Here is a 24,521-nt window from a genome sequence, read left to right as displayed (position 1 = left end):
GCCATCTGATGGTCATTAATGGGGGAAAAACACACAAGCTTCCTTGATCAGGATTGGGTTGTTTTTTCTTCTGCTGTCCTCTGGTGGACAAACTCGAGGACAGCAGAAGATTGAGCTTTTATGACGAGTTTCATTCCAGACCATCTATCCATTTTCTAACACCCTTGTCTCTAGTGGGGTTGGGAGGGGTGCTGGTGCCTATCTCCAGCTAATGTTTCGGGCGAGAGGCGGGGTCACCCTGGACAGGTCGCCAGTCTGTCGCAGGGCAACACAGAGACAGACAGGACACACAACCATGCACACTCACACCTTGGGAGAATTTAGAGAGACCATTTAACTTGACAGTCATGTTTTTGGATGGTGGGAGGAAGCCGGAGAACCTGGAGAACATGCGAACTCCATGCAGAAAGGACCTTCTTGCTTCAAGGCAACAGTTCTACCAACTGCGCCACTGTGCAGCCCCATTCCAAATCATGTTAGGTCATATTAGGTACTATAATAGTATTTATCATTGTTCTTATATTTGTAACTTATACTATTATAAGTGTACTGCCATGTAAAATAATATCAAATATTTTCTTCTTTTTCTTTTGTTGTATGATTGTTTAAGCACAGTGCAAAGGATTACAAGCAGACAAAAGCAGAATCCTTTTAGGTAAATCTCCTAATGTGAACTTCATAATGATCTTAACTTCACACCCGTTACTTTGTCGTGCCTGTTACCAAAGCTGTCTGTTACACAAAACATGATGTCATTTGTTTACAAGATGCTAAAATTAAACTTTCCAGAATCTATCTCAAGCTGGACTCCTTTCCCGCTTTGCCACACTGGCTATTTTTTTTAAGGTTTTATTGCAAAACATCGACAACAATAACACTGACAGGAATAGGGTGAAGCTTTGCCAATAAATATTACTGCAGATATTTGTTTTGTGTTTGACAGTAACTGTGAAATGAGGAGCAAAATGTGCACTGGTAAGTCAAAAAAAAAAAAAAACAACATCATGCATTGATTATTTCTTTTATCTCAATGCCATAGTATTAAACATTAATGTGAAAGGTGATATGAATATCAAATCTGGACCACTTTGCAATAAAGCTCCCCTTATTGATGGCTAATAAATAGTTTATAGCTATGTTATCCATTAATTTATAAACAGTAAATAATTACTGTTTATTATGCAATAGTTAAGTGTGAGAAGGAGATTATATGCTAAAATAATATGTTTACAAATGCTTATTGTGCTTACAAGGTAGTCTGAAATGTTTAGTAGAACAACTCTGGATAAAATATAGAGGTGAACAGACTCGGCTCACTGTTTGGCAAGAAACCGGAAGATTTTGTCCGTTTCTCACCCTTAATTAATGCATAATAAAGAGCTATTAATAATTCATAAAGCGTTTATAGATTAATTAATAACATATCTATAAACTATTTATTAGCCATCTATAAGAGGAGCCTTATTGTAAAGTGGTATCCAAATCGGTATTTACTTACATTTTGTGGAGTAGAACAGTTACGTCATGCTCGTGGAGTTCAGTATTTTAAGTCATTTAAGACTATCTGGTGAGCAGTAAAACAATTAGAGATTTAAACTCAGCAAAGAGGGTCAGGGACATAAATAACCACTCGTATTTGGCGAAACGCACTGGTCCAACCGTGCTGGATCCCAGCGCTCTGGGTCTACCTGGAGAGTGTTAGAGCGAGGTGATCAGGCCCGGGCAAACGGGGGTGGGGGGGTTTGGAGAGGGATCAGGGTTAGAGAGAGATTAACGTAGGCCTATAAAGCTGTGTAATCCGCTCAAATTCAGAGCGTCAACTCCTCCACAGACAGCGTCTGTGCTCACACTCTCAGCGTGTTTCGGAGCCACAGGGAACCATAAAACGACGAGGGTCGAGTGGCAAACCGACTTGGTGTAGAACAGGAAAAAGAAACACCACAGGAGGCTGAAACCTTCCTCAGCATCTGCAGCTGAAAGGAGCACGAAGGGAGAATCATGAAAAAGTCAAAGGTATCAAAGGTCTTTTTGTTTCACATCGAACTAGATATATATATATATATTTTAAAATGTCGTCATGAATGGGGTGTGCATGTGGATAAAGAAATGTTTTGATAAACTACAAAATCTGAGCTGATTAATGCAGAATCTTTTTGCTGAAGTCCTTTTTGCTTTGAAAAGTCCTTTTTTTAAAAAAAAAATCCTTTTTGTTATGAGGGAAACAAGATGTGTAATCAGTGGTAAGCGTAATCACGCTGCTGCACTTTTCGCACCGCGAATATTTATGTGCATTTTGAGTTTCTATATTTTCAGTTTTCCTTTATTACTTTCGTCTTATTTCCTTAAAAACTTTTTTTTTCACCAGTTTGAATAAACAAACTGGTAGAGTCAAAATATCTTTTAATGCTTTAGATTCTGTATCAGTACTGATGCATTCGAATTGTCACTTTCGTTATAACGTTGAAAGAGATGTTATAACGTTGTAAAAGGAAAATGGATTAAAAAAGTCTGAACTATATTAACCCATATATTTACTCAGTACAGCATCTTTTTAAGGAAATTCATTTGTTTGTTCTGCAGTTATAAGTAATAAACATGTCAAAAATAACATCATAGTGTTAAAACGTTTTGCTGTTATTATATCATTATTGCAAACACAAGTGGCACGTCAGATCAAGCATCAAGGTGACGTTACACCTGTGAGGATATCAGCCATATTTGTAAAGTCACCTCACTTTTGTTTTTTGGCCTCCCTTTGCCTACATGAAGGTTATTATGATCCTTCGAACTAATCTAACAAGTGAGGCCAGATCCATTTTGCATAAATTACTCATAGAAACTTTTCCCAGACAGATTCGAGAGTTAAAACCCCCGGTGAGTTGAGAGCAGGTGGGATGATGCCAGGATTTAATGGTCCCGCTTGTCTCTTGCTGTATCCCAGCAGGTGGGGAATGAGAACGAGCCTCCCAGCTATCAGGAAGCAACTGCAGGTGAAGAACTAACACCGTCTCTGCAGACGACGCAATGGTGCAGCTGGAAGATGGTTATGATAATATATGTCCTTTTTTTCCCTCAGGTTATCCTGAGATGGAGGCCCAGTTTGCCTGGGATGATAAGACCATCAGGAGGACTTTCATCAGAAAGGTGACTGAATGCAGACTGAATCAAATGAAGCAACGTAATAAACTGAAAAAAAAATAAATAAATAAAAAGAATCCTAAATCTGACAAAGTGCTCGTCTCTCTGTAGGTTTACGCCATCCTCATGCTCCAGCTGTCTGTGACTGTCGGGATTGTTTGTCTCTTCACGTTTTGGTAATTTGGTCTCATTTTTCCTCCTCCTGTTCTGCTGATCTGAACTCTTATTTATTGATGCACATCCAACCGAATCTAGACAACCGATGTTTTCTTTTCAGCGCACCCGTGAGGTTTTATATTCAGACCAACCCCAGCTTGTACATGGCATCTTAGTGAGTAAAAATACTTTATTATATCATTATTCACACGGCCTGTTTACATGATTGATTAACTTTTTTTCTTGCTTTTACAGCATTATGTTTTTTGCAACCTACATTGCTCTGTCCTGCTGCGGAGATCTGAGGTAAATTCTGTTTACAGTCCAAATGATGATTGCCTAGTCCTGACATATTGGAGTGTTATGATTTTTATCTTTTTAATTTGACACTTCAATGGTTTATTTTAGTGATTCAGTTTGTATGCCATACTAAAATGTTTAGCTTGCTCCTTCTCATATTGTTAATCATATTTGATACATGACACTTTTGCGGTCACACTTAAATAACGGTTGACCTTTTAATTAGGATTTTGTGCATTTAGCAACATATTTACCCAATGCAGCAGGGTTTTGAGCAAACTCTTTGTTAAAGAGGTAAAATTGTACCAAAAATGATACATTAGGCATTAAAGGGCTAAGTTAGGCAAATCTATATATTTTTAGATACAATGCAACTAGAATGCAACTATGATTTAAATCCATAAAAGTAGATTCATGTTCATATCAGCACACAAAAGCATAAACATTGATATGTTTTGACTTTGTTATAGAAGCTGAGGAAACTTTGCATGAATAAAGCTACATTTGATGTTATGGTGAGGATGACGATGTATTTTTCTTTTCTCCTAACAGGAGGCAGTTTCCCTGGAACATTACTCTTTTAGTTCTTTTTGTAAGTATTTTTCTCCCAGAGATAATAAAACTCTAAATGTTGTTCTCTGTCCTTTACATTCACTTCCCCGTAACTCTGCCTCTTTTGCTTTTCCTTCAAAGACTTTGAGCATGGCCTTCATGATGGGGTTTGTTTCAAGGTAAACATTACCTACCAGGCAGAAGCAGTGTTATATATTTCAGAGTAAGATGTTGTGTTTGTAGACAAACTAATTTTGAAATGTTTGCAGCTTTTACAACACCAAGTCAGTGATGCTGTGTCTGGGAATCACATCTCTGGTGTGTCTGTCTGTCACTGTGTTCAGCTTCCAGAGCAAGGTGAGCAGAGAAGAAAATGCTTCATCATCATCTGTCCAAACAGCAAAGCAGCAGTAATTTGATGGAAAAACTGAATAATTTCCTTATTTTTTTGCTACAGATTGATGTAACGTCCTGCCAGGGCGTGCTGTTCTCTCTGTGTATGGCCATGCTTCTCTGTGCTATTACCATCTCCATCGTCGTCCCCTTCGGATATGTATGTCACCCCTCTTTTCTTTCCTTTTTTTTATCCGGGGCCTTCTAGAAGAAGGCTAATTTAGCCGAGGATAATGATGAGTTAAACAACAGTTGCAGGTTAATGCTTCAGGTGCCGCTGGCTGTGTCCACTTATGCATCAGTGAGAGGGGATTGACCCAGCAGATAATCTTGGACTCTACTGTCTTCTGCTTAAATTAGCACGCTGACTGTGTTTGGTAATGGTGGTTGTCTTTCATCACAGGTTCCCTGGTTACACGCCATCTATGCAGTGATAGGAGCCATCCTCTTCACTCTGGTAAGTCAGTCAGAATGCTGTTATATTACAACCACAAACATTAATGTGTCATCGTAGCTGTGGCTGCAAAAATAAAGTTTATTATTGGAATTATTCTTATATTTGATGAGTGGGATTGGTGTGTTTACTGTGATACAGTTTACACTTTATTTAAAAAGGTGTACATGACACTGTCATAAATATGACATAACACCCGTTGTGACTAGGAAGGAGTCTTTATGAATGTTTGCGACTGTTGTCATGAAGAGTCATTTGGTAAATAATGACACTTTTAATGCAAAGTTGCTTTAAAAGTCCAATAAAAGTGCCAACTTTGCATTATTTGGTAAATCATGACATTTTAATGCAATGTTGGCACTTTTAATAGACTTTTAACCCATTTAATCCCACCGGTAACAATTGTTGCCAGACATTTTTTCTAACTTCTGGGAGCTCTAGAACAATCGTTTTGACTTTTGGCAGATAATTGAAGTTTTAAAATAAAATAATAATGTGTCTACTCTAAGCAATATCAATTTCATGTATCTAGTGTGAAAGGTCACATGACCAGACCTCTTTACTTTCTGCCTGTGACGCTGGAGGTAAATGTTAGTCACAAACCTGTACAAGAGGAAGTCAGTAAAATAAAATAAAATATTTTGAACATATGTTCTTTCAAGTGTCTTCTACTGATGTATAAAGAAAATTGTATCCCTTCATTCATCTTTTGATCATAAGAAGAGTGAATGTAAGCATGGCAACAATTGCTGCTGCTAGCATAATACATAGACAGCACTAAGCTATGTGTCCATAGCTTTGCTGTTTATTTTTTATACCTTGCTGTTCCCACACATCTTAAAACTATCAGATATTTTAGATCTTCCAGACCTGAAGGAACATAAAAATGATGTCATCTACATCACTGATGGTCCCACAGTTGAACCCCTCCCTACCCTAACCCCCCCAAAAGGCGATCCTTTACACAAAGTGTAAAGGATCGCCTATGCACTGAATGACTGTTATAAGATGACGCCACACCTGAAACTAGTTTAGGACGGAGCCAAGGTGTACTGCTTGGTCTGGTAAAACAGGGAGAATTTCCTCCCAGATGCAGATTTGTTCATACTAATATTTTCACCTGACTTTGCCTCATTGATGAATCTGCTGACCAAATGAGGTCAAAGGTAACGGCACATTGAGACAATGACATCTGCATTGACATTGAATCTCTATGTATCTAAAATATTTCTGAAGACTCTTGTAACCATTGTTTGTTATAACAGGTTATGCATGTCATGATTATTTAAATGTTTTTATATGTTTAAATAGGCCACATTTGTGTAATTTAGACTATGCAGTTTCCCACCGGCAACAATTGTTGCCAAGTATAAAACCTACATTATCACTAACATAACCAACATAAAATGTAATAATTCATAAATATCATGTGTTAGGGAGGTCCGAGGATTGAAATGCCTGCATTTATTTTGCAGGAAAAAATTTGGGATTAAACAGGTTAATGCAACTTGTAAAGCAACTATACATTAAAAGTGTCATTATTTACTGAATGACACTTCGTGACAACAGACATTCATAAAGACTCCTTCATGTTCATAACTGGTATTTATGACAGTGTCATGTCAGTCTTATGCATACCCCTTCAATAAAGTTTTACCGTTTAAATTTTGGCCTAATCTGGAGTTATGCCATAATCCATTTTTTGGATTCTGAAAAAAATTGTTAAAATATGAGCTGTGCAAAGCTGAGGATGTTGTTTCATAACCTCACTCTGAAACGCCTCCATAAACCTCTGCCTGACCTGTCTGCTGTGTTCCTTGGGCTTCGTGACACTGCTTGTTCTCTAATGTTCTCCAATAAACTTCTGAGGTTTTCACAGAACATTTACTGAGATTAAATTACACACTGGTGGACACCATTTCCTCCATAACGTCCCTTTTAATTAGTGGGATCTCTTTAAATGGACCTAAGTACAGATTCTACTTTTGAAAACCGCGCATCATTTTTTTCCGACTAGATTATTGATGTCTATCACATATTGAAATACACTGAAGTTTGTGGTCGTAATATGAAGACGTCTGGAACTTCTATACAAAGCAGGAAAAGTTTTTTTTTTAATTGATCTTAACTCTTATTTCCTCTCCCTGTCTTTTCCTGCTGCAGTTTTTAGCTTTTGACACACAGCTGCTCCTAGGAAACAAGCGCTACGCCATCAGTCCAGAGGAATATATTTTTGCCACACTCAGCCTCTACCTGGACATCATCTACCTGTTCAGCTTCCTGCTGCAGCTCACGGGAACTGGCCGGGATTGAAGCGTGTGGCGTTGAAAACCTCCAAAACCAGCTCAGAGTCCATTCCCAGCAGCAGAATAAGAAAGCAGGGATATCTGAATCCTCTGATCAGATTCCCGATCAGTCTATTGCTTCTTCATGTAGCCCCAGTGTTACCACCCTGCTGCTGGTTCATACTGTAAGACACACATCACCTGAGGGAAGTGGTTTATATTTGTTCAGTGCTCTCTGACCCTTCATGTTTAAATGTCCGGGAATCGTTGTGTGGGTTTTCTGTATTGACTGCAGTCCTACAGTAAATGTGTGGGCACTCACAATCAGAGCGATCAGCGCTGACTCACTGGCTCCATTTCCGTTTAAATACCACTAAGTCAGTGGCTGAGATTCAGCACATCTGCTCTGATGTGCTGCTCTTTTGGATTCATCTGATTTTATTTAACAACTTATTTTGAAAGGAGCATGTAGATGACCTTTTGTACCTGTATTAGCATTACAAATCTTTTTAGATGCCGTGCTCTGTACACTGTCAATTTATGGATGAAATTTGATCGGAGAAACCTCAACTTGTGTATTTTACCTGAAAAGTGAGCGAACATCAACCACACGGGAAAATGTGTGTGTAGCATGTTACAGGGCTTTTAACTGGTAAGATCTGTTTAAATATAAATCATGAATTAATGTTAAATGTGGCCTTTTAGGTGTAATAGAAATATTTTTTCTTTCTCATATTAATGACTTGTGTAAGAATGAGGATGGTTTAGTGTTGTGAATAATGCAACTATTTTATTTTATTTTTTACAAACTTAAAGCTATGTGTACATGCTCCAACTCTACTAACAACTGACTCATTACATACACTGTATGGTTTGTGTGAACAATAAAAAAGTGAAAACCAAAGCAGTGAAGATTTCTGATCACATATCCAGTTAACATGATGTCAGAGTGTAAACTCTACACATTATTTTATTTTGAAAGGTTTTCTCTCTTTTCTTTTTTGCTTTGGGTTATTAATTTAATCCAAGCAAATGCTAAAAGAGGGTTTAAGTAATAGCTGAAGTCAGAGAATGCTAAAAAAAAAAAAAAAAAAAAAAAACCGAGACTGAAATTAAACATGTTTAAGACATTAAAAAAGAAGTCACAAAAATGATTACAATTCTATATAAACCATAGCCATCACAGATAAAAAAAATGTCTTGCATTCTCATTTATCTAATTTGCACCTTAAAATGTATCAAAATAAAACTATTGAAAACAATATAATATAAAAAAATAGATCCTGCTCATCCACATGTGGATATTTAATACCAATTTTAACAACAGTAGGAAATTCAACTAATTAAAAAACAATGAGACTGAGCTAAAATGTTTCTATAAAAAGTATAAAAAACATTAAATTGCAAATTTTTGGTGATGAGTAAATTATGAAATTATATTTTAACAATACCTTTACTTCAGAACAAATTTTGGCTACTTTACCATCTATGGTCACTTCAGTGAGTGAAGGACAGGTGCAGACAAACAATCACACAGCTTAAAGTAATACTTATTGTTGTTTCTTGTTTTTATATTATTTTCTGCCAGTTGTTTCCTATATGGGCTCTTTGCATGTACGGCGCTGAGTGAAATGCGGCTTTCTTGTTTCCGCTTTGAGTTACCATGACAGCTCCCATGACAAAGTCGTATTTCAGAAGCCAATAAAGCAATATTACGAACATTGTTGACTTCAAAATATAATGGGCTTTTAAGTTTTCATGGATTTCCAAACGATCGCTACCAGTTAAAGCTAACGCCGCACAGAAAAGTTTGCAGCCTTCACTCCGGATCAGCTTTTTCAGCCTAAAACTACTGGGGGGAGACGGGTGATAAATAAAGGAGCCGTCCTGTGTTATTTCCATGGAACCACTTCTGTATTCAGCCTGACAGAGCGAGTGTACGGGAACAAGTGAGCAGACCAGAGCCAGCCAGCCGAGCAACTGATCCGCCTGTACACACTGCTGTAAACACCGTCCTATTTGAGCTCTTCACAAGTCCTTTATTGCAAAAGTAATAAAACTAAAAAACACGAAGACCTTAAAGAACACGGCCATATTTTTCTAAAAGCAATAACTTCGAACCTGGACAGTCAGCTGAACTAGAACTCCGACACAAGAGCTACTCTACTGTTAAGCTATGGGGCTTGTTGTGCTTCCTCTTGGTTCGGAAGCAAAAAACCCGAACCGTAATCTCCCCCGTTACTTGGTCTGTTAGACACTAACGACAATAAACGCATATAATATACTTGAGAACAAGTGCAAAATAAGGTAAAAACATTGTCCGTTAGAATGGATTAAAATTCTTAGATACTTGTGTAGCACATTTTTACAAGAAAAATGTCAGAGAATATTGTCTACTATCACAAGCTAAAGCTAATGTTAGCCACAAAGTTTAAAGAAAGTAAAACTCACCTTTGTGTCCGTGAATGTATAATGTATTTCTCCAGCTTACTTGTTGGAGCTTCGGATTGAGGAACTTCATTAATTGTTACCTTGGGCTATAGCCCTGAAAGCACCGAGTGTAAAATGCCATTTTCAATAGACCGGAAGCGACCGAGCCGCTTTTCCCCGAACACGAAAGCTGACGTGCAAAGCGTCCGTTACAGACTATCAGCCTCACTGAAGCCTTATGTTGTAAAAAATTTAAGGATTTTTACATTTTACTGTTCAAAAAATACCATATTTTGCTCATTATTGCAGATTTGTGTCTGACTTATGCTACTAAAAAAATAGTAATAATAATTAGACAATAAAAAAAGTACTTTAGTAGTCTTTACTCCAGCAACTTTTTACTTCTACTTGAGCAATTACTTTTTTGAAGAGAAAATACTTTCTTTGGAACTAATCTACTCACCTCTGCACAGTTACACATACAAATAAAAACAGGACTCTCAAACATTAAAAGTTGTTTTATTATAAAAAGAAAACTGACAAATTCAAAGATAAATCAAAGAGAAAGTAAAATCTTATCTCAATCATTAAAAAAAAAACACAAGTTAAAGACAATTTAGCAACTCTGGCACAGGAAGACAAAAGTAGCCAAGTGGCATTTGCAAAATAAACCAACTAGAAAACCTCTTTCCACTAACAAACTGTACAAAATGAGTTATTGTATAAATAATAAAATGTTCACAAACAGGGAGTTTTACGAGCCCAATGGATTTTCAGAATGCTTCACAAAAATGTTCAATGTGGAAAGTTCAACAATACTACCTTGAGCTAGACTTTGATCAATAAAGGGTGCAGAGAGTAAAATTTCAGACGATCTGCTGGGACGCGAGCCTAGACATTCTTTTACTCGGGGAGAATAAAAATCAGTATTGTTTGTTGTAAATCCCTCAAAACAAGCAAGTCACACAAAATGCCGGGTTTCGCCATCATGTTACCATAGCAGCTGCAACAAGACATAAACATGTGCTTTACAGCGGATGTTTTGTTCTTTATAGCCACTGCGGTTTCTCCTGCCCTCTCATAAAGAGAGGTGGAGCAAGTTGAGAATTGAGCCATAAGATCTCACTACATCCTAAGCGATGGCTGATCCACTAGGAAAATAACCGTATCTGAGAAAACAGATGTGTAGCATTGTGAAATCCAGACTGGACAACCTAAAACCACCCGCTTGGAAATCCTATCTTAGCAGCGAAACAATTTGAAACTATGAAATAAGCCACCAAATTAACTTTAGGATGGATTTTTTTTCTTTAAAAGAGCATTTGAAATATTAGTAAGTGCAACAAATTCTTTTTAAATCTTAAATTGTGTGTACTATCTACAAAATTAGTTTGAGTATTTATTTTTTCTTATAATGCAATCAAAAGACACATTCATTTACAAATATTACAACTTCTTCTTGTAACATTTTCTCTTGTAAAAAAATAAAAAAAATAAATAAACACTGCTTTGCAACTAACACATGGTCATTTCATAGTTTCAAATATCACGGTTTATGTATTAAAAGTGGTGGCTAAAACATGGAATAGCAGTTATTTGGATATTTCCTTCATGGTGCACTGAATCTGAAAACTTGATAGTCACGATGTTATCTGGACAGGCCATAAATCATACAACAACAACAAAAAAATCAATGAATCACACAAGATGAAACAAAATAGAATGGTAAAGAGAGAGCAAGTAGAAAGAGAAAAAAAAGGCTATTTACAAAACTAACTTTTGTGTCTGAAAACTGTCTGTTTAACACCATGAAGAGCAAAAGCTGTTTTCCTCCTGGATGTGTGTTGAACCCCCCATAGATTCACCAGTGTGTCTGCATGCACTCAAAAGCTCTCCTATTTACAGTACGGGGAAAGTCCACCCTACAAATGCTTTAAAAAATTAATCAAGAGGACATTTCTTAGATGCATCGTCTTCATAGGTCTGCAAAGGAAATAATAAATTGGCTTTACCTGTGGTCATAATTTGGAGCATGACTGCACACTTGTCCTATTTCTAATGTCTGAGTTAATCCAATTTTTTAAAATGTATTTTAAAAAAAAAATGGAGATGGCTACGTCTTTGGTTGCAGAAACATAAAGCAGGAAAACAGCTAAAAGTTAATATCATAAGAAAGACCAGGACAGAATCAGGATAATGAAACTGTGAAGCCTTGAGGCAGACGTCATCTACCTCGAAAGATGAATGATTAAACAGGAGCATAAACCAGCAGCGACTGATGTGATAACTAACTAGACGGGATGCAAAGAAGCCTGTTGCCATTTTCATAGTATATACAAATAAAAGTCAATTCAGTGAGAAATCAGGCAGTAAATCCAGAAAAGGATCATTAAGGCTTTGCTAAAAATGTTTAGTTTTTTTTTTTTTGCAGAATTTTGGATCTCTCACAAATTCATTCAGACTTGCAGTCTGACTAAGGCTGTAAGAATCGTCTGTAATGGCACTTCCATGGTCTGGAGAGCAGTCCTTTGTAAAAACCACTACTTACTATCTACATATCTACAGTTCTGGTGTCTACAAATTTACAGGTCAACATATTTGAACAGACATGGTGACGTAAGCTTCACTTCACTCGATGTGCTGACCGGCATTTGAACACCGCTACACTGAGCAGGACGAATCGCTTGGATCAGCACAACATTTAAGTCAGTTTGGTTGAGCTCTCGGCTCTGAAAAGCTCTCTACAAACAGCTCGGATACAATATGAGGACAGACAGGCGACACAAGGCTTGGAACGGAAATTTTTCATGAAAGTAAAACAAGAGAAATCTTGATGTGAACAAGAGAACAGCCTCAAACCATTCGAAGAGGAAACTAACATCTAGTCTCTGTGAAGAGATAAACTCTACAGCTAAAATCTAACCAAAGAATATTTAATCAAAAAAAGGCAAATCTTTTCAGCAACAAAAAAAACCAAGAGAAACAACAACAACAAAAAAAACAAAAACAGAAAAAATATCTTTCTACAAACTAAAAACTCACTGACAGAATCAAACTCAGATGACAGCAGCATTGAAAAAAAAAGACTTATCACTCCCTTTCCTATCAGACTAAACCATTCGGTGGGATTTTCTAAGTCTTTCATTAATTTTCCCTCATCACTTTTACTAAACTACTCTTTAATTTAGTAACTGCATTGCTCTTTTTACACATAATATCTAACTGCTTCTTTCTAAAGCATGTTCACCTAACCCCTGGGACAGAGGTTAAATTAAAAGATACCTGATGGCAGCTGCAACAAAACCGCTTAAAACCACTTCTCAGAGATAGGCATGGGCCCTGTGAGAATATAAAGCTGAGCAAAAATGACACGGTTTCATAGGTATTGAAAGACAAAATTAATACATGTGAAAAAAAATTAAATGAAATTAAAAAGCATAGAGAAATTGGCTAACAGCAACACTCTTCAGAGTGGAATTTGTTACAGAGGGAAGAAGACTCAAACTTAGCAATCTTTAGTATCAGTAAAGCATTTATAAATTAAATCTTGGGAAGTGCAAAAGGTTTCAGAAGCTACTATTTCTATTTTAGCTATTGAGTCCTGTCTTCTGTTCATTCTGGAAGCTGCTTTTAAACAGGCTGTGAGAGACAGCAGGAGGACTAAATGCATCATAGCAATGTTGCTCTGTTTTATTAACCTGAATTTAACATGAAGCATCCTGTACTTAGAAATGTTGCGATCCCTTTGGAAGCCTCACAGTTAAGGTAACAGCCTGCAATCTTCTTTAAGTAAATCTTAATGCGCAACAGCACCTTTTTGTTCCTGACACTGGCAAGACGAATAACTAATTTAAGATGCTAAACGCAGCTTAAAATGTTCTACCTTCAGTAATTTAGATTTTTTTAATGTATATAATCGTAAAACCCTGCTCTACAGAGGCTCCTTTATTATGCAATATGATGTTGGGCCTGTAAATATTATAAATAAACAATAACCGGCCACACAAAAAAACTACAAACTGACAAAACTACTGCTAGCTGGTTAATTACATGTGGAAAGGCTAACATGGGAGATTGCTATGTTAACTATGTCATTTCTGCCATTTGGCTCTTTATAAATAAAAGTTGAGAGGCTGGCAAGCTAATATTTTTAGCTAATGAGCCAGGTTAGCTGTCATGTTAGCAAAACTGTACATAGCCGTTTATTCACCGACACTTAGATCTTGGTATATGTGGAGTTTTGTTTCAATGTAATACCTTCAATTAAATAGATTTTTGGCTAATATGCTCAATTTGCAGCAAGATGTATTGGGAGCCTGGCAAGCAATTGTTAGCCAGTTAATTAGTGATGTTAGTTGCTGTGTTAGCTTGACTGTACCGGGATGTTTGTTGCTATATTTCATTTTAAAACAATAGCTACTTTAAACACCTTTTTTCAAAAAAGTCTAAAAATGTGTTCCTACTTATGGTTATGACACACTTATTGCAGCGATCACTATATGCTGAAAAACTGTCCTTTCTTTAGCATCAAGATTCGATGTTTGATTGTGAAACCGTGACTTTGTAAAATCAAATAACAACAAACATGATGATAGCCCATGCCTACTCATTGACAAAAATATGTGATGAGATTGCAATCTAATATACCAGGATGACTGTCAAAATGAACACATGTCACTTTGATGTTTCTTTTAGCTGATAAATACACGACTGGAAGCCACTACGTTTTCAAAAACCAAAAGAGTCACTTTAGAGAATCCATTAGTGTGTAAGGTCAAAATTTGTAAGTCCATTTTAACTTGTCTTTAAAGACTACAACATTAAATAACTTCTTTTTCATAAATGTACGCTTCAATGATTAAAAACTCCAAAAAAATAGAACTATGATTTGAATATAAATATAAATAATTGATTGTCTTTTGTTCTGTTATGGTCTAAATAAACAAAAACTATGAACAGTCAACGTTATTTTCAGGCGTGTGTGAATAGAAATCTCTGCAGCAGTAACAAGAAGAAGTAGCTTTAAACGGTTTACCCCCCACAGTTAGAATGACTCCACACATCAGACCAGCAAAAAGTTTTGAAATCTGTACAAACTGCTGCTGCAAATAGAATGTCAAACAACAGACATCAAAAAAATAAAAATAAAAGTTTGCATATTTTACACAAAAAAATAAAAGACACATTGTGTTTCAACTCTTCCTTGAATCACTCTGAAACATCCAGAATGCTTTTTTTTTTTTTTTAAAATAAGAATTCGCTCTACCACTTGCACAAAAATAATGCTCTGTGTCATTTCTTCCTCTCCTATTTCTTTTGACATTTTTCAACAACGTTGTTATTTATTTTTTTTTCTTTTTCAGTTATCAAAATAGACCCAAACTTCTTTGAAGAAGGTTCCCACCTTTGGTTGGTCAACTCTTCAGGACGTGAGCTGAAGAGTCTGATGAAGTTAACTGTTGTCCTTTTTCTTAAACAAAAAAAAAAAAAAAGAAAGAAGAGCAAAAACAAAACAAAACAAATAACAATACAGACATACACACATTCACGCCCACAAGTACAAACAAGCACACTCACTGGCACACACGTGTTCCTTTTGTTATCCGTGTTCAAGTCCCGGTGATTGGTTATGGTTGAGATCTCTTCCAGCTTAATCCTGTTTTGGTTGGATTTGTTTCTTGCCCTGCGGCTTCTCATTGGTGGGAGCTGGAAAGTTCACAACACAGTGTTGATACTTTGAAGGTGCTCAGCAAACAATATGCATAAGATATAATCTCTAAATACTACTTTAAATAAATAGCCCCAATTGCAATCACTCTTTTTTTCTTTGTCACTTTTTTATAGCAATAAAAATGTAAAAAATACTCGTTTTTTTATTGTAATAAGTAAACAACATCCAGAGCAGCCAGTGCGATGCACAACGCCGGGCCCTGGACATTTTCCCACCTCAGCTTCACTTGGTGTGTTGGTAGGAGTAGTTTGTATGTTCTGCCGGATTCTCCATGGCGACCTGCTGCTGCTGACCACCGTTCTCCTGACAGGAAAAAGTAAGACAAGATATGTTGCAATAAAAAAAAAATCTATTTTAAAAATCCTGAAATGAGGAGCATTTGTTCATAAATTAAATGTGCTGAATTCTGTTGAGTGGAGGATTATTATTTGTCTCCATATTACATTTTAGATCAGCTATGAATTAGAGACATCGCAGAGCACCGTTTGTGTGAAAGTCATAGCTGACATTGCCAAAAAAACCTGAATATTCAGAGATTAAAATATATAAATAAGGGCTTTATTATTGTTATTATTATTATTGTTTATCAGAAAATAAAAAGGATGTTATAAAACTTTTACCATTTGCCTAAAAAGAGAGCTCAGTGTGTCAAAGCATTCCATATAAAACAATAGAAAAAATAAAATTTATTTTTCAATCTCACATTTCAATCCATTTTTAAAATTTTTTTTCATGTTGGTTTGCAACTTAATATTTAGATTTTGTACTTTAAAGTTTGCTCGCATTATATTTTTAAATTCACACAAAACACCCAATTTTATCAAGTCAAAAACAAATAATATTACTTTTGATATTATTTATTTGAAAAATAAATACATTTTTCAAATAAAAATTAGGTGAAAAATTATGTTAAAATTAATCGTTTATTCAAAAATTTGTAAATTATTTGAGAGAGAAAATAGTGCCGAACGGAAAACCTTTTATTACAGATTTCTAATGGGACTCTAATCTATTGGTAAATCCAGTATAGGTCACACAGCAAAAATCTTTAAATATTGTCCCTGAGCGTAACAAGTTCATACATGAGCAATCAGTGGAAAGTGTGTCATACCTCTACTGGGACATTGGAAGGAGGCACTGGGGTGTACTGGGGGATATAAGTCCCCTGCATAGTAGTGTTGGCTGGAATATACTGTAAGGACGACAGGAAAACATGAATAAAAGACAGGAATAAATGATGTCAGGATGTCAGGACAGGAAGCCACTGGTTCTGTGCCATGAGGATGTGAAAGTGATACTGACTGTGCCCGTGCTGCCCAGAGACAGGTGGCTTAATTGCTGAGTGAGAGGCCCCATCATGGACGTGGGCTGGATGGACATGGCATGCTCCATTGTCGGGGTTAGCACTGTACCCTGCGAATGAACAGATGCACCAACACTCAATCAGCCTGTCTCCATTAACCTGGAGACAGGCTGAAATGAGCAGCCTGTCCTTTCTGACTTTAAATAGTCAGAAAGGACAAAGCAGGGCTCCTGTACACAGTGAACAGCTGATAACTGTTCATAACTGGGAGCAAATACAAAAACAACACTAAACAGTGGACATTCTGAGATTAGATCAGACAGTTCAGAGAAAATGTATTTTTCAAACTTGCTTATTTTGCTTTTGCCTTTATATTCAACTTTACACTGCTCCTGTCTCTCTCTGTCGTCTTTCAGCTCTTTCTCTTGGCTTTTCAGACTTCCTCTGTGTTAAACTGTGCAGCAAATGAATGGAGCAAAAGATTGTCTTCTGTGAGATACTCACAGCTGGCTGCATGAGGTATGACTGGTGGTGCATCCAGGACGGGCTGTGTACCTGTAATTATGAGAAACGATAACAAAACTCATTTGTGCTTTTCGTCTGTTACAGTCACCCTTTGAGGTGAGCTATAAAAAAGCAGAGGGAGAGGAAGAACTTGAAGAAATCTATTGCCTTATATAATGTGAATTTAACAGGGGATTCAGGTCAGACGTGACAAAAACAAGACTATAAAGCTAAAAAACAATAATTATCTTGATGTGTCTCACCTGGTAGGAGGAGACAGGAGAATGCATGTAGGGTGAGAGAGAGGTCTGGGCAATCATTCGGTTTGGAGCCAGACTGTAGGGTGAGGAGTAGAAGCTGTCGAACAGACAGAAGATGGTGAGAACAATGCACTATTTGCAGGTAAATCAGCAATATTTGAAGGTTTCTGCGCCGGCCAGCAGAGGGCGACCTTTCCCTGCAGCTCGTCAGCCGTGTTTATTTTACTGTAGGGCTGGGGCTGTTTTCTGTCAGTCTGTGCATACCACTCACTCACCCATTCTGTAAGGCTGTTGGGTCATACGCTAGCGTCATTCCACCCTGGGAAAACAACACACAGGATTCAGAACCAGTGAGGTCATGCAAACACTGGTGCGAAAAAAGCATGTACTCAAAGAACAGCCAGCTAGCACGGAAAGTGTAATTTAAAACAAAACTTTAGAAAAAAAAATAAAAATCTGGCTTTAAGTTCCTAAGGAGGCAGACGATTAACGCTTTGGCTGAGTTACCGTATCTCCGTCTCGACCCCAGGGCCTTCCATTATGGAGATACTTCCCCTGGCTCTGCCTCTTCTTCTGGCCCCCGTCTGCAAACTTGCATAATAAGGGCTCTGTGGGTGCTGAGAAAGCAACAGATCAAACAAGTAAGTGAATTCAGTAATCACAGCAGGGAACAAAAACAAAACATCATGTTTGTATAGTACAAAGCAAACACTCCACACACCGAGCAGTCCTGGAGGAGTCTTGATGAATTTGCCATTGAAATGCTGAATTATGGCCTCACACTTCTCTGTGGACTCCATTCTGAAACAAAAAAGGTCCGACTGAACTCCCACTGCAGAAATCTGTTCGCATTACATGCGGAAATTACCTTGCTCAACCAGGACATTTAAATTCAGACAGAAAAGCCTCACCTTGCAAATCCCACGCCACGGCTGGTCCCGTTGGCGTCCCGGAGGATCCGCGTGGAAATGACCTGGCCGAAGGACTTCAGCATGTTTTCCAGCTCTTGCTCGTCCATGGACACCGGCAGGTTGGAGATGTAGAGGTTGGTGGGGTCCTGCTCTTGTTGCTGCACAGCAAGATCGTTTTTTATGAACCATTTGAAAGCATCAGGACTTGATGTTTAAGGCATGATCATTAAAAACGTTTCAAGTGAACTTAACTGCAGACACACTGGACAGAGAGCTGACAAGATACATTTTCAGGTAATGCCAAAGATTCTCAGATCATTCTCAGTTTCATTTATGGCTGGGCTTTGACAGGGCCACTTTAACACACAGTAATGCTCTCAACTAAGCCATTCTCTTGTAAATTTAGGGATATCGTCCTGCTGCAAGGTGAACCTCCTAGCCAGTCTTGCTTCTTAGAGCATCTGACAGGTTTTTCCTCTCAGGACTGTCCAGTATTTACCCCCATCCCAGTGATGTTGCCTCTACCGCGTCTCATAGTGGGGATGGTGAACTCAGGATGATGTGCAGTGTTATATTTGACATCTGTTTACTAAGCGGATACTACGTTGTATTTATAGGCAGAGCTGCACAATAATTCAAACCACAGTTGTGACTACATGTCAATGTATGAAGTAGCTCCACGCAAAAGACAGCTTGGATGCCGTTCTCGGTTGGGTTTTACATTTCCATCTACAAGCATGCAAATTCCGCATGCCAATAACTGATGCATATATTTAGATTAGCTATTATATCACATGTTTTCCTAATATTTCCTAATCTTTTTAAGCGTATCAGAGTAAAGTGGGTTGAATAAAATAGACACATATTTTGAAAACCATGCACCGTTTTCCTTCCTCTTTGTGTCGACGTATCACGTGAGCTTCCGATATTATACACTGAAGCGTATGGATATTTTAAAGTGCTTCATTTTTGATGTAGCAATAACTTTTGAGTACTTTCAAAAATCTTTCAGAATGCATTTGGATTCCCAAATGCAAGATTCCTGTCATGTCGCTACAAAGATTTTTGTCCTGGCAGCCATGAGACCTGTCGTCTCATCAATGTCTGCTGCTTCTCCTGGTCCATTAAAGTTTCATCGTATCTCTGCTCCTTGTCAATTTTGTTCCAGGATCCGATATGGATGAACTGTTTTAAGCAAGTTTTACCTGATCGATAAAACTGAAAACTGCATAATTTGACACCCGAGACTTCCCATTAGTCACTGCCTCATCCTGCTGCACACTGAATAACTTAACATTCACAGCTATGAATGTGAAACAAAAAAAGGCACACTTCTTGGTACAATTTTGTTTAAATGGGGAGATCTTGAAAGCAGTAAATAAATCAAGTATGGAGATTATTCAGATGCATTTTGAAGGCAATAGCTTGAAAGTGAAACCTTGTGTGACTGTGCAGAAGCCCACAGGAAGCCAGGCATGAAGTTTAAGAGTTCACAGAGCAACAGGAGCCTGGCAACCGGGAGAAAAGAGGCTGGACTAAAAAGACAGGAAGGGAAAACAGAGAGTGAAAGAAGAGGATAGGGCAGAGAGTGGGTGGGGGAAATGAGAAGCTCAAAGGACTTATATTTTGTACAGAAAGAGACGACAAACAGGATGGGATGTAGTCGATGTCTGGAGTGATTTAGGTAATTAAAACTGGGAATGACAGACAAGAGCAAAACAGGAAGGGAAGACAGATGAGCCTCTACCGATCAGCAGGCTCCTGCCTTTCATCTAAATCTAATATATTTCCACCATTCACCATCAAGCCTCCTCTCCCTGCTGCTAAATGATATATGATTACCCCGCAACCACAAATAATAAAGGCTTCTTTGTGGAATGAGCAAATTGTCAGGAGATGCAGTTGGAAACCATATGAACCAGAACGGTGCGAGCAGCAAACAGGAGAGGACATGCAGCATCCCTCACTAACGCAGGTCTGCACGGCAGACGTTGACAGAGGTGTTGACATGATGCCGCAAAATTCTGAAGAATACTCATAGCATGGAGGTGTCTCGGCAGCTAAACGGAAGTGTTTTCTGTTACTTTAGTCCCTCAGGATGCTTGTTACATAACAGGTCTGAGCTCAGATGAAACTTTTGTTTACTGTTCCCCAGCCTAAAGTGAAAGCGAAGACTCGTTTCACGTTCACACACAAACTCATCCCCGTCGTCGCTGTTGTTCCAGGCCATCTCTCAGCCCCATCTGTTAAGGTGTGCCTCTGAGCTGACAGATTTGCCGGCTTGCGTTTAGAGCAGCGTGTGTGACGTCTCAGTTTGAAATGGGAGGTGCGGGGAGGTAAGAATGGGTCTATTTATAACTTTACCATTGTTCTGCTGCCCCGAAGCATGCAGCGCCGCCGGGCTCGCCGCCGCGAGTCCCGGATCTCTCGTTCAGGGACTGAGCGTCCTCTGAGGTTAGCGACTGTAAGGTGTGGCTCGCCATGTTTGTGAACTGCACAGCTCAGCAACTATGGTGAAGGTCTGTGCAAGTGAAGCCGAACTTGATATCAAGGATGTCCCGATCAGGATTGTTTTTTTGTCTCTGATACCAAGGAGAGTCATTTAAGGATAAGCATTTGCTATTAGCGGTCCAGTCCAATTTTTCATTAAGTAGTGTTTAAAAATCAAAACACAAAATAAGATCTATAAAGTGTGTTGTCCATTTTTCTGAGGAAAAATTTATATGAATAGCAGTTTTTCCTTTTCTCTTTATAAACTCAAACATTTAGAGCACAAATTTAGAAATGAATGAAGATTTAGCTTCACTGAATTAATAATTAATTGTATAATAACCTTTTCTAAGAGATGTTAATCTTGTGGGTATAAGCAAAAATGCTGTTAACTTACCCTCACTTTGCACTGCTTGTATCTAAATACGCCAATCCAAAAGCCGTTCATCTTGGAAAAAAATGAACATGTCCTTCTCAATGTCTGGCATACTAAAAACTGATCCATTATGCCTAGAGGCACCACAATATCCCCATAGCATGATGCACGTGTCTCCAGGCTTTACAATGTACTGTGGCTTCACTTGTTTAGGGCTTGTCTGATAAACTGCAAGAAGGATCTTCTAGACAATTCCCAAAGTTTACGGTTACTTGGTTTTGATTTGTTCCATTGGCACTTTTCATTTTCCCAACACCACATCCAGCTCATCAGATGAGACAATATGCAATATTGGTCTCACAAGACTATAATATGTGCAGAAATAATAAATTTAGCAGTTTGGAAACAGCTCAATTTCCAAAAACAAGGGCATCCACGGTGTGGGATGCCCTTGTTTCACTTATTATGTTTACTCTGTTTTAAAAGCTGGCAACGTGAAAAGCTCTGAGTGGTATTTCACCAATCACGCAAAAATGCCAGTACATCAGACCAGTACGTCCCTACTTGATATTAATATTGTTTTTTCTTTGAACTGCAGTAACCCAGTGACACCAAGCAGCTATGTATATTTAGGTTTATAGAGTAGTTATCAACACGTCTGACAGAGGGCACATGCTGACTGGGTGAGTCAGGTTTTGGTGTCCAGTTGCACTTGTCGAGTGCTAAGATATAGTGGATAGTGTGGCACTCTTACAGGGGAACTGCAGCAAACTTAGACACTGGATCTGGTTGCGGTGTACTGGTTCAGCTCAACTGGTCACATTGATCTCTGACGGTTTTAAAGAGCTGGGGTGAGGGAGACCCTGGTGTTACATTGCAGTGGGTTATGTTTGGGTTTAGGAAATGGGGAGGAGCTGGGACACTGGGATGGAGTGTATTAAGTGGTGGTGTCGGCCCCAGACCTGGGCCTGGACGATGGACAATGCCGGTTCTTTGTGCTTGTCCCATTGACAGTGGGTGTAGTGGCGCCCTCCCCAGGGTTTCCTCAAAGGGGAGCATGAGAGCCAGAGGGATCAGCTTAATGGGCCGACAAGAGTTGCTTTGACTGCAGACACTTTGACAAAGAGTTCAGAACAAGCGTTACAACTGGAGCAGGTTAGTGGCATACACAGGGTGTGAGGGGAAGCAAGAGGAGGAGAGAGAAAGACGAGGGAGGAGGAAGGTGAAAAGACAAAAAAAATTGGGCTGGACGTCGGGAATACGAACAAAATCAACTGGTGAAATCAACAAAACCGTTGCTGCCAAAACCACTTTTAGGAGAAAACACTTCACTAAACGCAAGATTTCAAGTTGTGCACTCGCCACCAGGATGATAGCTTCATGTAGCAGTGTCACTTTTCTACAGCAGGGTTAAGAGGCGTGTACTGCGGATGAACAGAAATAAGTCTGTAAGTGAACACTGATCATCTACCTGTTTGGGGATCAACAAAGGCCTGTTTTCATTATGCTACCCTGAACCTTACACCCAATAGCACCATTACTCCAAACCCTCAACTTGGGGTTTGTGATGTTGGTGATGAAAATCTTTTAGAATTAAAACCATAATTATAAACTCAGTTTGAAACTGTATAGGTTTTGTGATTTTTATTTGTGCATCAGATTTTAAAAGTTGTAAAAAAAAAATTCTAACATTTAGTCTAAAAACTTAAAATATTACTCTGTTTGGAAGATTTAGTGTTTTGTATTTGTGGATTGTCAAAGGCAGAACTTTCTGATTTAAAATATATTTCAGTTAAATTTCACAGAAAATAAAGAGTTTAAACTTACTTAACTGAGACATATTGCTGAGATTATCTAACAAATAAAAAGTATTTTACACACTCCCTGTACTGAAGGTGTGACATAAAATACATTGTCACCCTACCTGGGTCTTTTTCAGGGACTAATATCTAACCAGCAAAATTGCCATGGAAACAGAAAGAGGGTGAATATTGGTCCTGGAAAATAATCTGGTTTCTGTAAAATCTTCCGAAGTTGGAAAGAGCTCTCAAGAGACAAACAAGTTGGATGTTAAGGTCAACTGAGACTTTTATGTGACTTAGATTTTATACTTTATAAGAGGAGTTGCTATACAGAGCAGAGGAAGACCGGAATGATTCTTACTTTGGCCATCTGAGCCTGGACTCCGCTGGATTTCAGAGCTGTGACGGCTTTTTGTGCAGCAGCTGGACTGTCAAAATCCACAAAGCCATATCCTACAAAAAAGAGCAGCTGGGGTTAAGTCTACTGTCATTAAGGCAAGTCAAACCACCTTTAATCCTGCCAGATCAAAGACAAAAAACACAATGACAGAATTAACATTTTAGATTACCAGTTAAAAAATTTCAGTACTATACAAACCACTCCTAATTCATTTTTTCTTCCATCTGTGAAAAATGATCTTTATCAATAATTTGTCAAGATTTCCAAATATCTTTTAAATTTGTTCTTTGGGATTTTGAGGCAGATTAAGGCAATCAGACTCATTGGGAGCAAAATATGAAAAGGGATGGCGGAATACTTTTCTGTATACTATTCCGTAACTAATAGATACAACCAATGAAAAAAATTATATGAAGTAGTAATTTTAAGAGGCCTTATAATAAATGAAAGACATGGTTCACCTTTACATTTGTTGGTAGTTTTGTCCAAAATGGCTTTGGTGGAAACGATTTTGCCGTACCTTCAGGGAAAAACAGAAAACAGAATCAGTGACAGCTGAGGCGACTGAGACACACAGACAGGAATCTTCTCCTACAACATGCATACCAACATTTCCACATTTCCTCAGGGTGCCAGACTACAGGTGTTCACATGAATGCGTACTCTGTCCTTCCTGTGAGCGACTCTGTCTCATAAATGCCATGATCTTCAGGGCTTACAGAAAACTTTCTGCGCCTCCGCCCTTCTGTCTACGTCGCCTCTTGGGGACTGTACAGTACCTCTATTCCTAGATCTTTCTCTTGAAAGACAGGAGACAGCACCTCAGGGACAAAAACTATTTGTTCCAACACTGTCTTCATCAGACTCACGTAGGATAAAACATGAACACCTGGCTTGGAAATCCAGCTCTGCCTTTCGGGTATTTTTGGCCCAAATAATGTTTAGAAATGCTGCTTTAAAAAAACATATTTCTCTATTTTTGATTTACCTATGAAGATAAAAAGACAGATAGCGTATTAAATATCCTGGTTTCTGT

General features: G+C 38.1%; 2 protein-coding genes across 4 annotated transcripts in view; one reads left to right on the top strand and one right to left on the bottom strand.

Annotated features, from left to right (window-relative positions):
• Positions 1-1,829: 1,829 nt before the first annotated feature.
• LOC102234093 (protein lifeguard 2-like) lies at positions 1,830-8,176 on the top strand. Of its 2 annotated transcripts, none has more exons than XM_023324669.1 (12): positions 1,830-2,013; positions 2,945-2,990; positions 3,077-3,144; positions 3,250-3,314; positions 3,416-3,469; positions 3,550-3,600; positions 4,147-4,186; positions 4,288-4,325; positions 4,416-4,503; positions 4,604-4,699; positions 4,943-4,996; positions 7,157-8,176. In XM_023324669.1, exons 1-12 carry the CDS (start codon positions 1,999-2,001, stop codon positions 7,304-7,306), a joined length of 765 nt encoding a protein of 254 aa, XP_023180437.1. In that variant the 5' UTR covers positions 1,830-1,998; the 3' UTR covers positions 7,307-8,176. The 2 variants fall into 2 exon arrangements, with proteins under 2 accessions (XP_023180437.1, XP_005799976.2); XM_005799919.3 differs by having other exon boundaries at positions 2,942-2,990.
• A 2,035-nt stretch (positions 8,177-10,211) lies between these two features.
• Positions 10,212-24,521, bottom strand: part of LOC102218780 (RNA-binding motif, single-stranded-interacting protein 2-like) — a 40,646-nt gene continuing 26,336 nt past the window's right edge. For both annotated transcript variants that reach the window (XM_014469058.2, XM_023325138.1), the window contains exons 3-14: positions 23,947-24,005; positions 23,447-23,538; positions 18,418-18,575; positions 18,228-18,307; positions 18,014-18,123; positions 17,782-17,825; positions 17,510-17,603; positions 17,247-17,297; positions 16,742-16,852; positions 16,551-16,631; positions 15,655-15,742; positions 10,212-15,414 (exon numbers count right to left, since the gene is read on the bottom strand). In XM_014469058.2, coding sequence (XP_014324544.1) covers positions 15,662-15,742; positions 16,551-16,631; positions 16,742-16,852; positions 17,247-17,297; positions 17,510-17,603; positions 17,782-17,825; positions 18,014-18,123; positions 18,228-18,307; positions 18,418-18,575; positions 23,447-23,538; positions 23,947-24,005 — 961 coding nt within the window. In that variant the 3' untranslated portion in view covers positions 10,212-15,414; positions 15,655-15,661. The remainder of the gene's footprint in view (positions 15,415-15,654; positions 15,743-16,550; positions 16,632-16,741; positions 16,853-17,246; positions 17,298-17,509; positions 17,604-17,781; positions 17,826-18,013; positions 18,124-18,227; positions 18,308-18,417; positions 18,576-23,446; positions 23,539-23,946; positions 24,006-24,521) is intronic.

Source organism: Xiphophorus maculatus, chromosome 20 (genome assembly GCF_002775205.1).
Source record: "Xiphophorus maculatus strain JP 163 A chromosome 20, X_maculatus-5.0-male, whole genome shotgun sequence".
Classification (NCBI taxonomy): Eukaryota; Metazoa; Chordata; class Actinopteri; order Cyprinodontiformes; family Poeciliidae; genus Xiphophorus; species Xiphophorus maculatus.
Note: the sequence above shows the minus strand (reverse complement) of the source record. Positions and strands in the feature narration are given on the sequence as shown.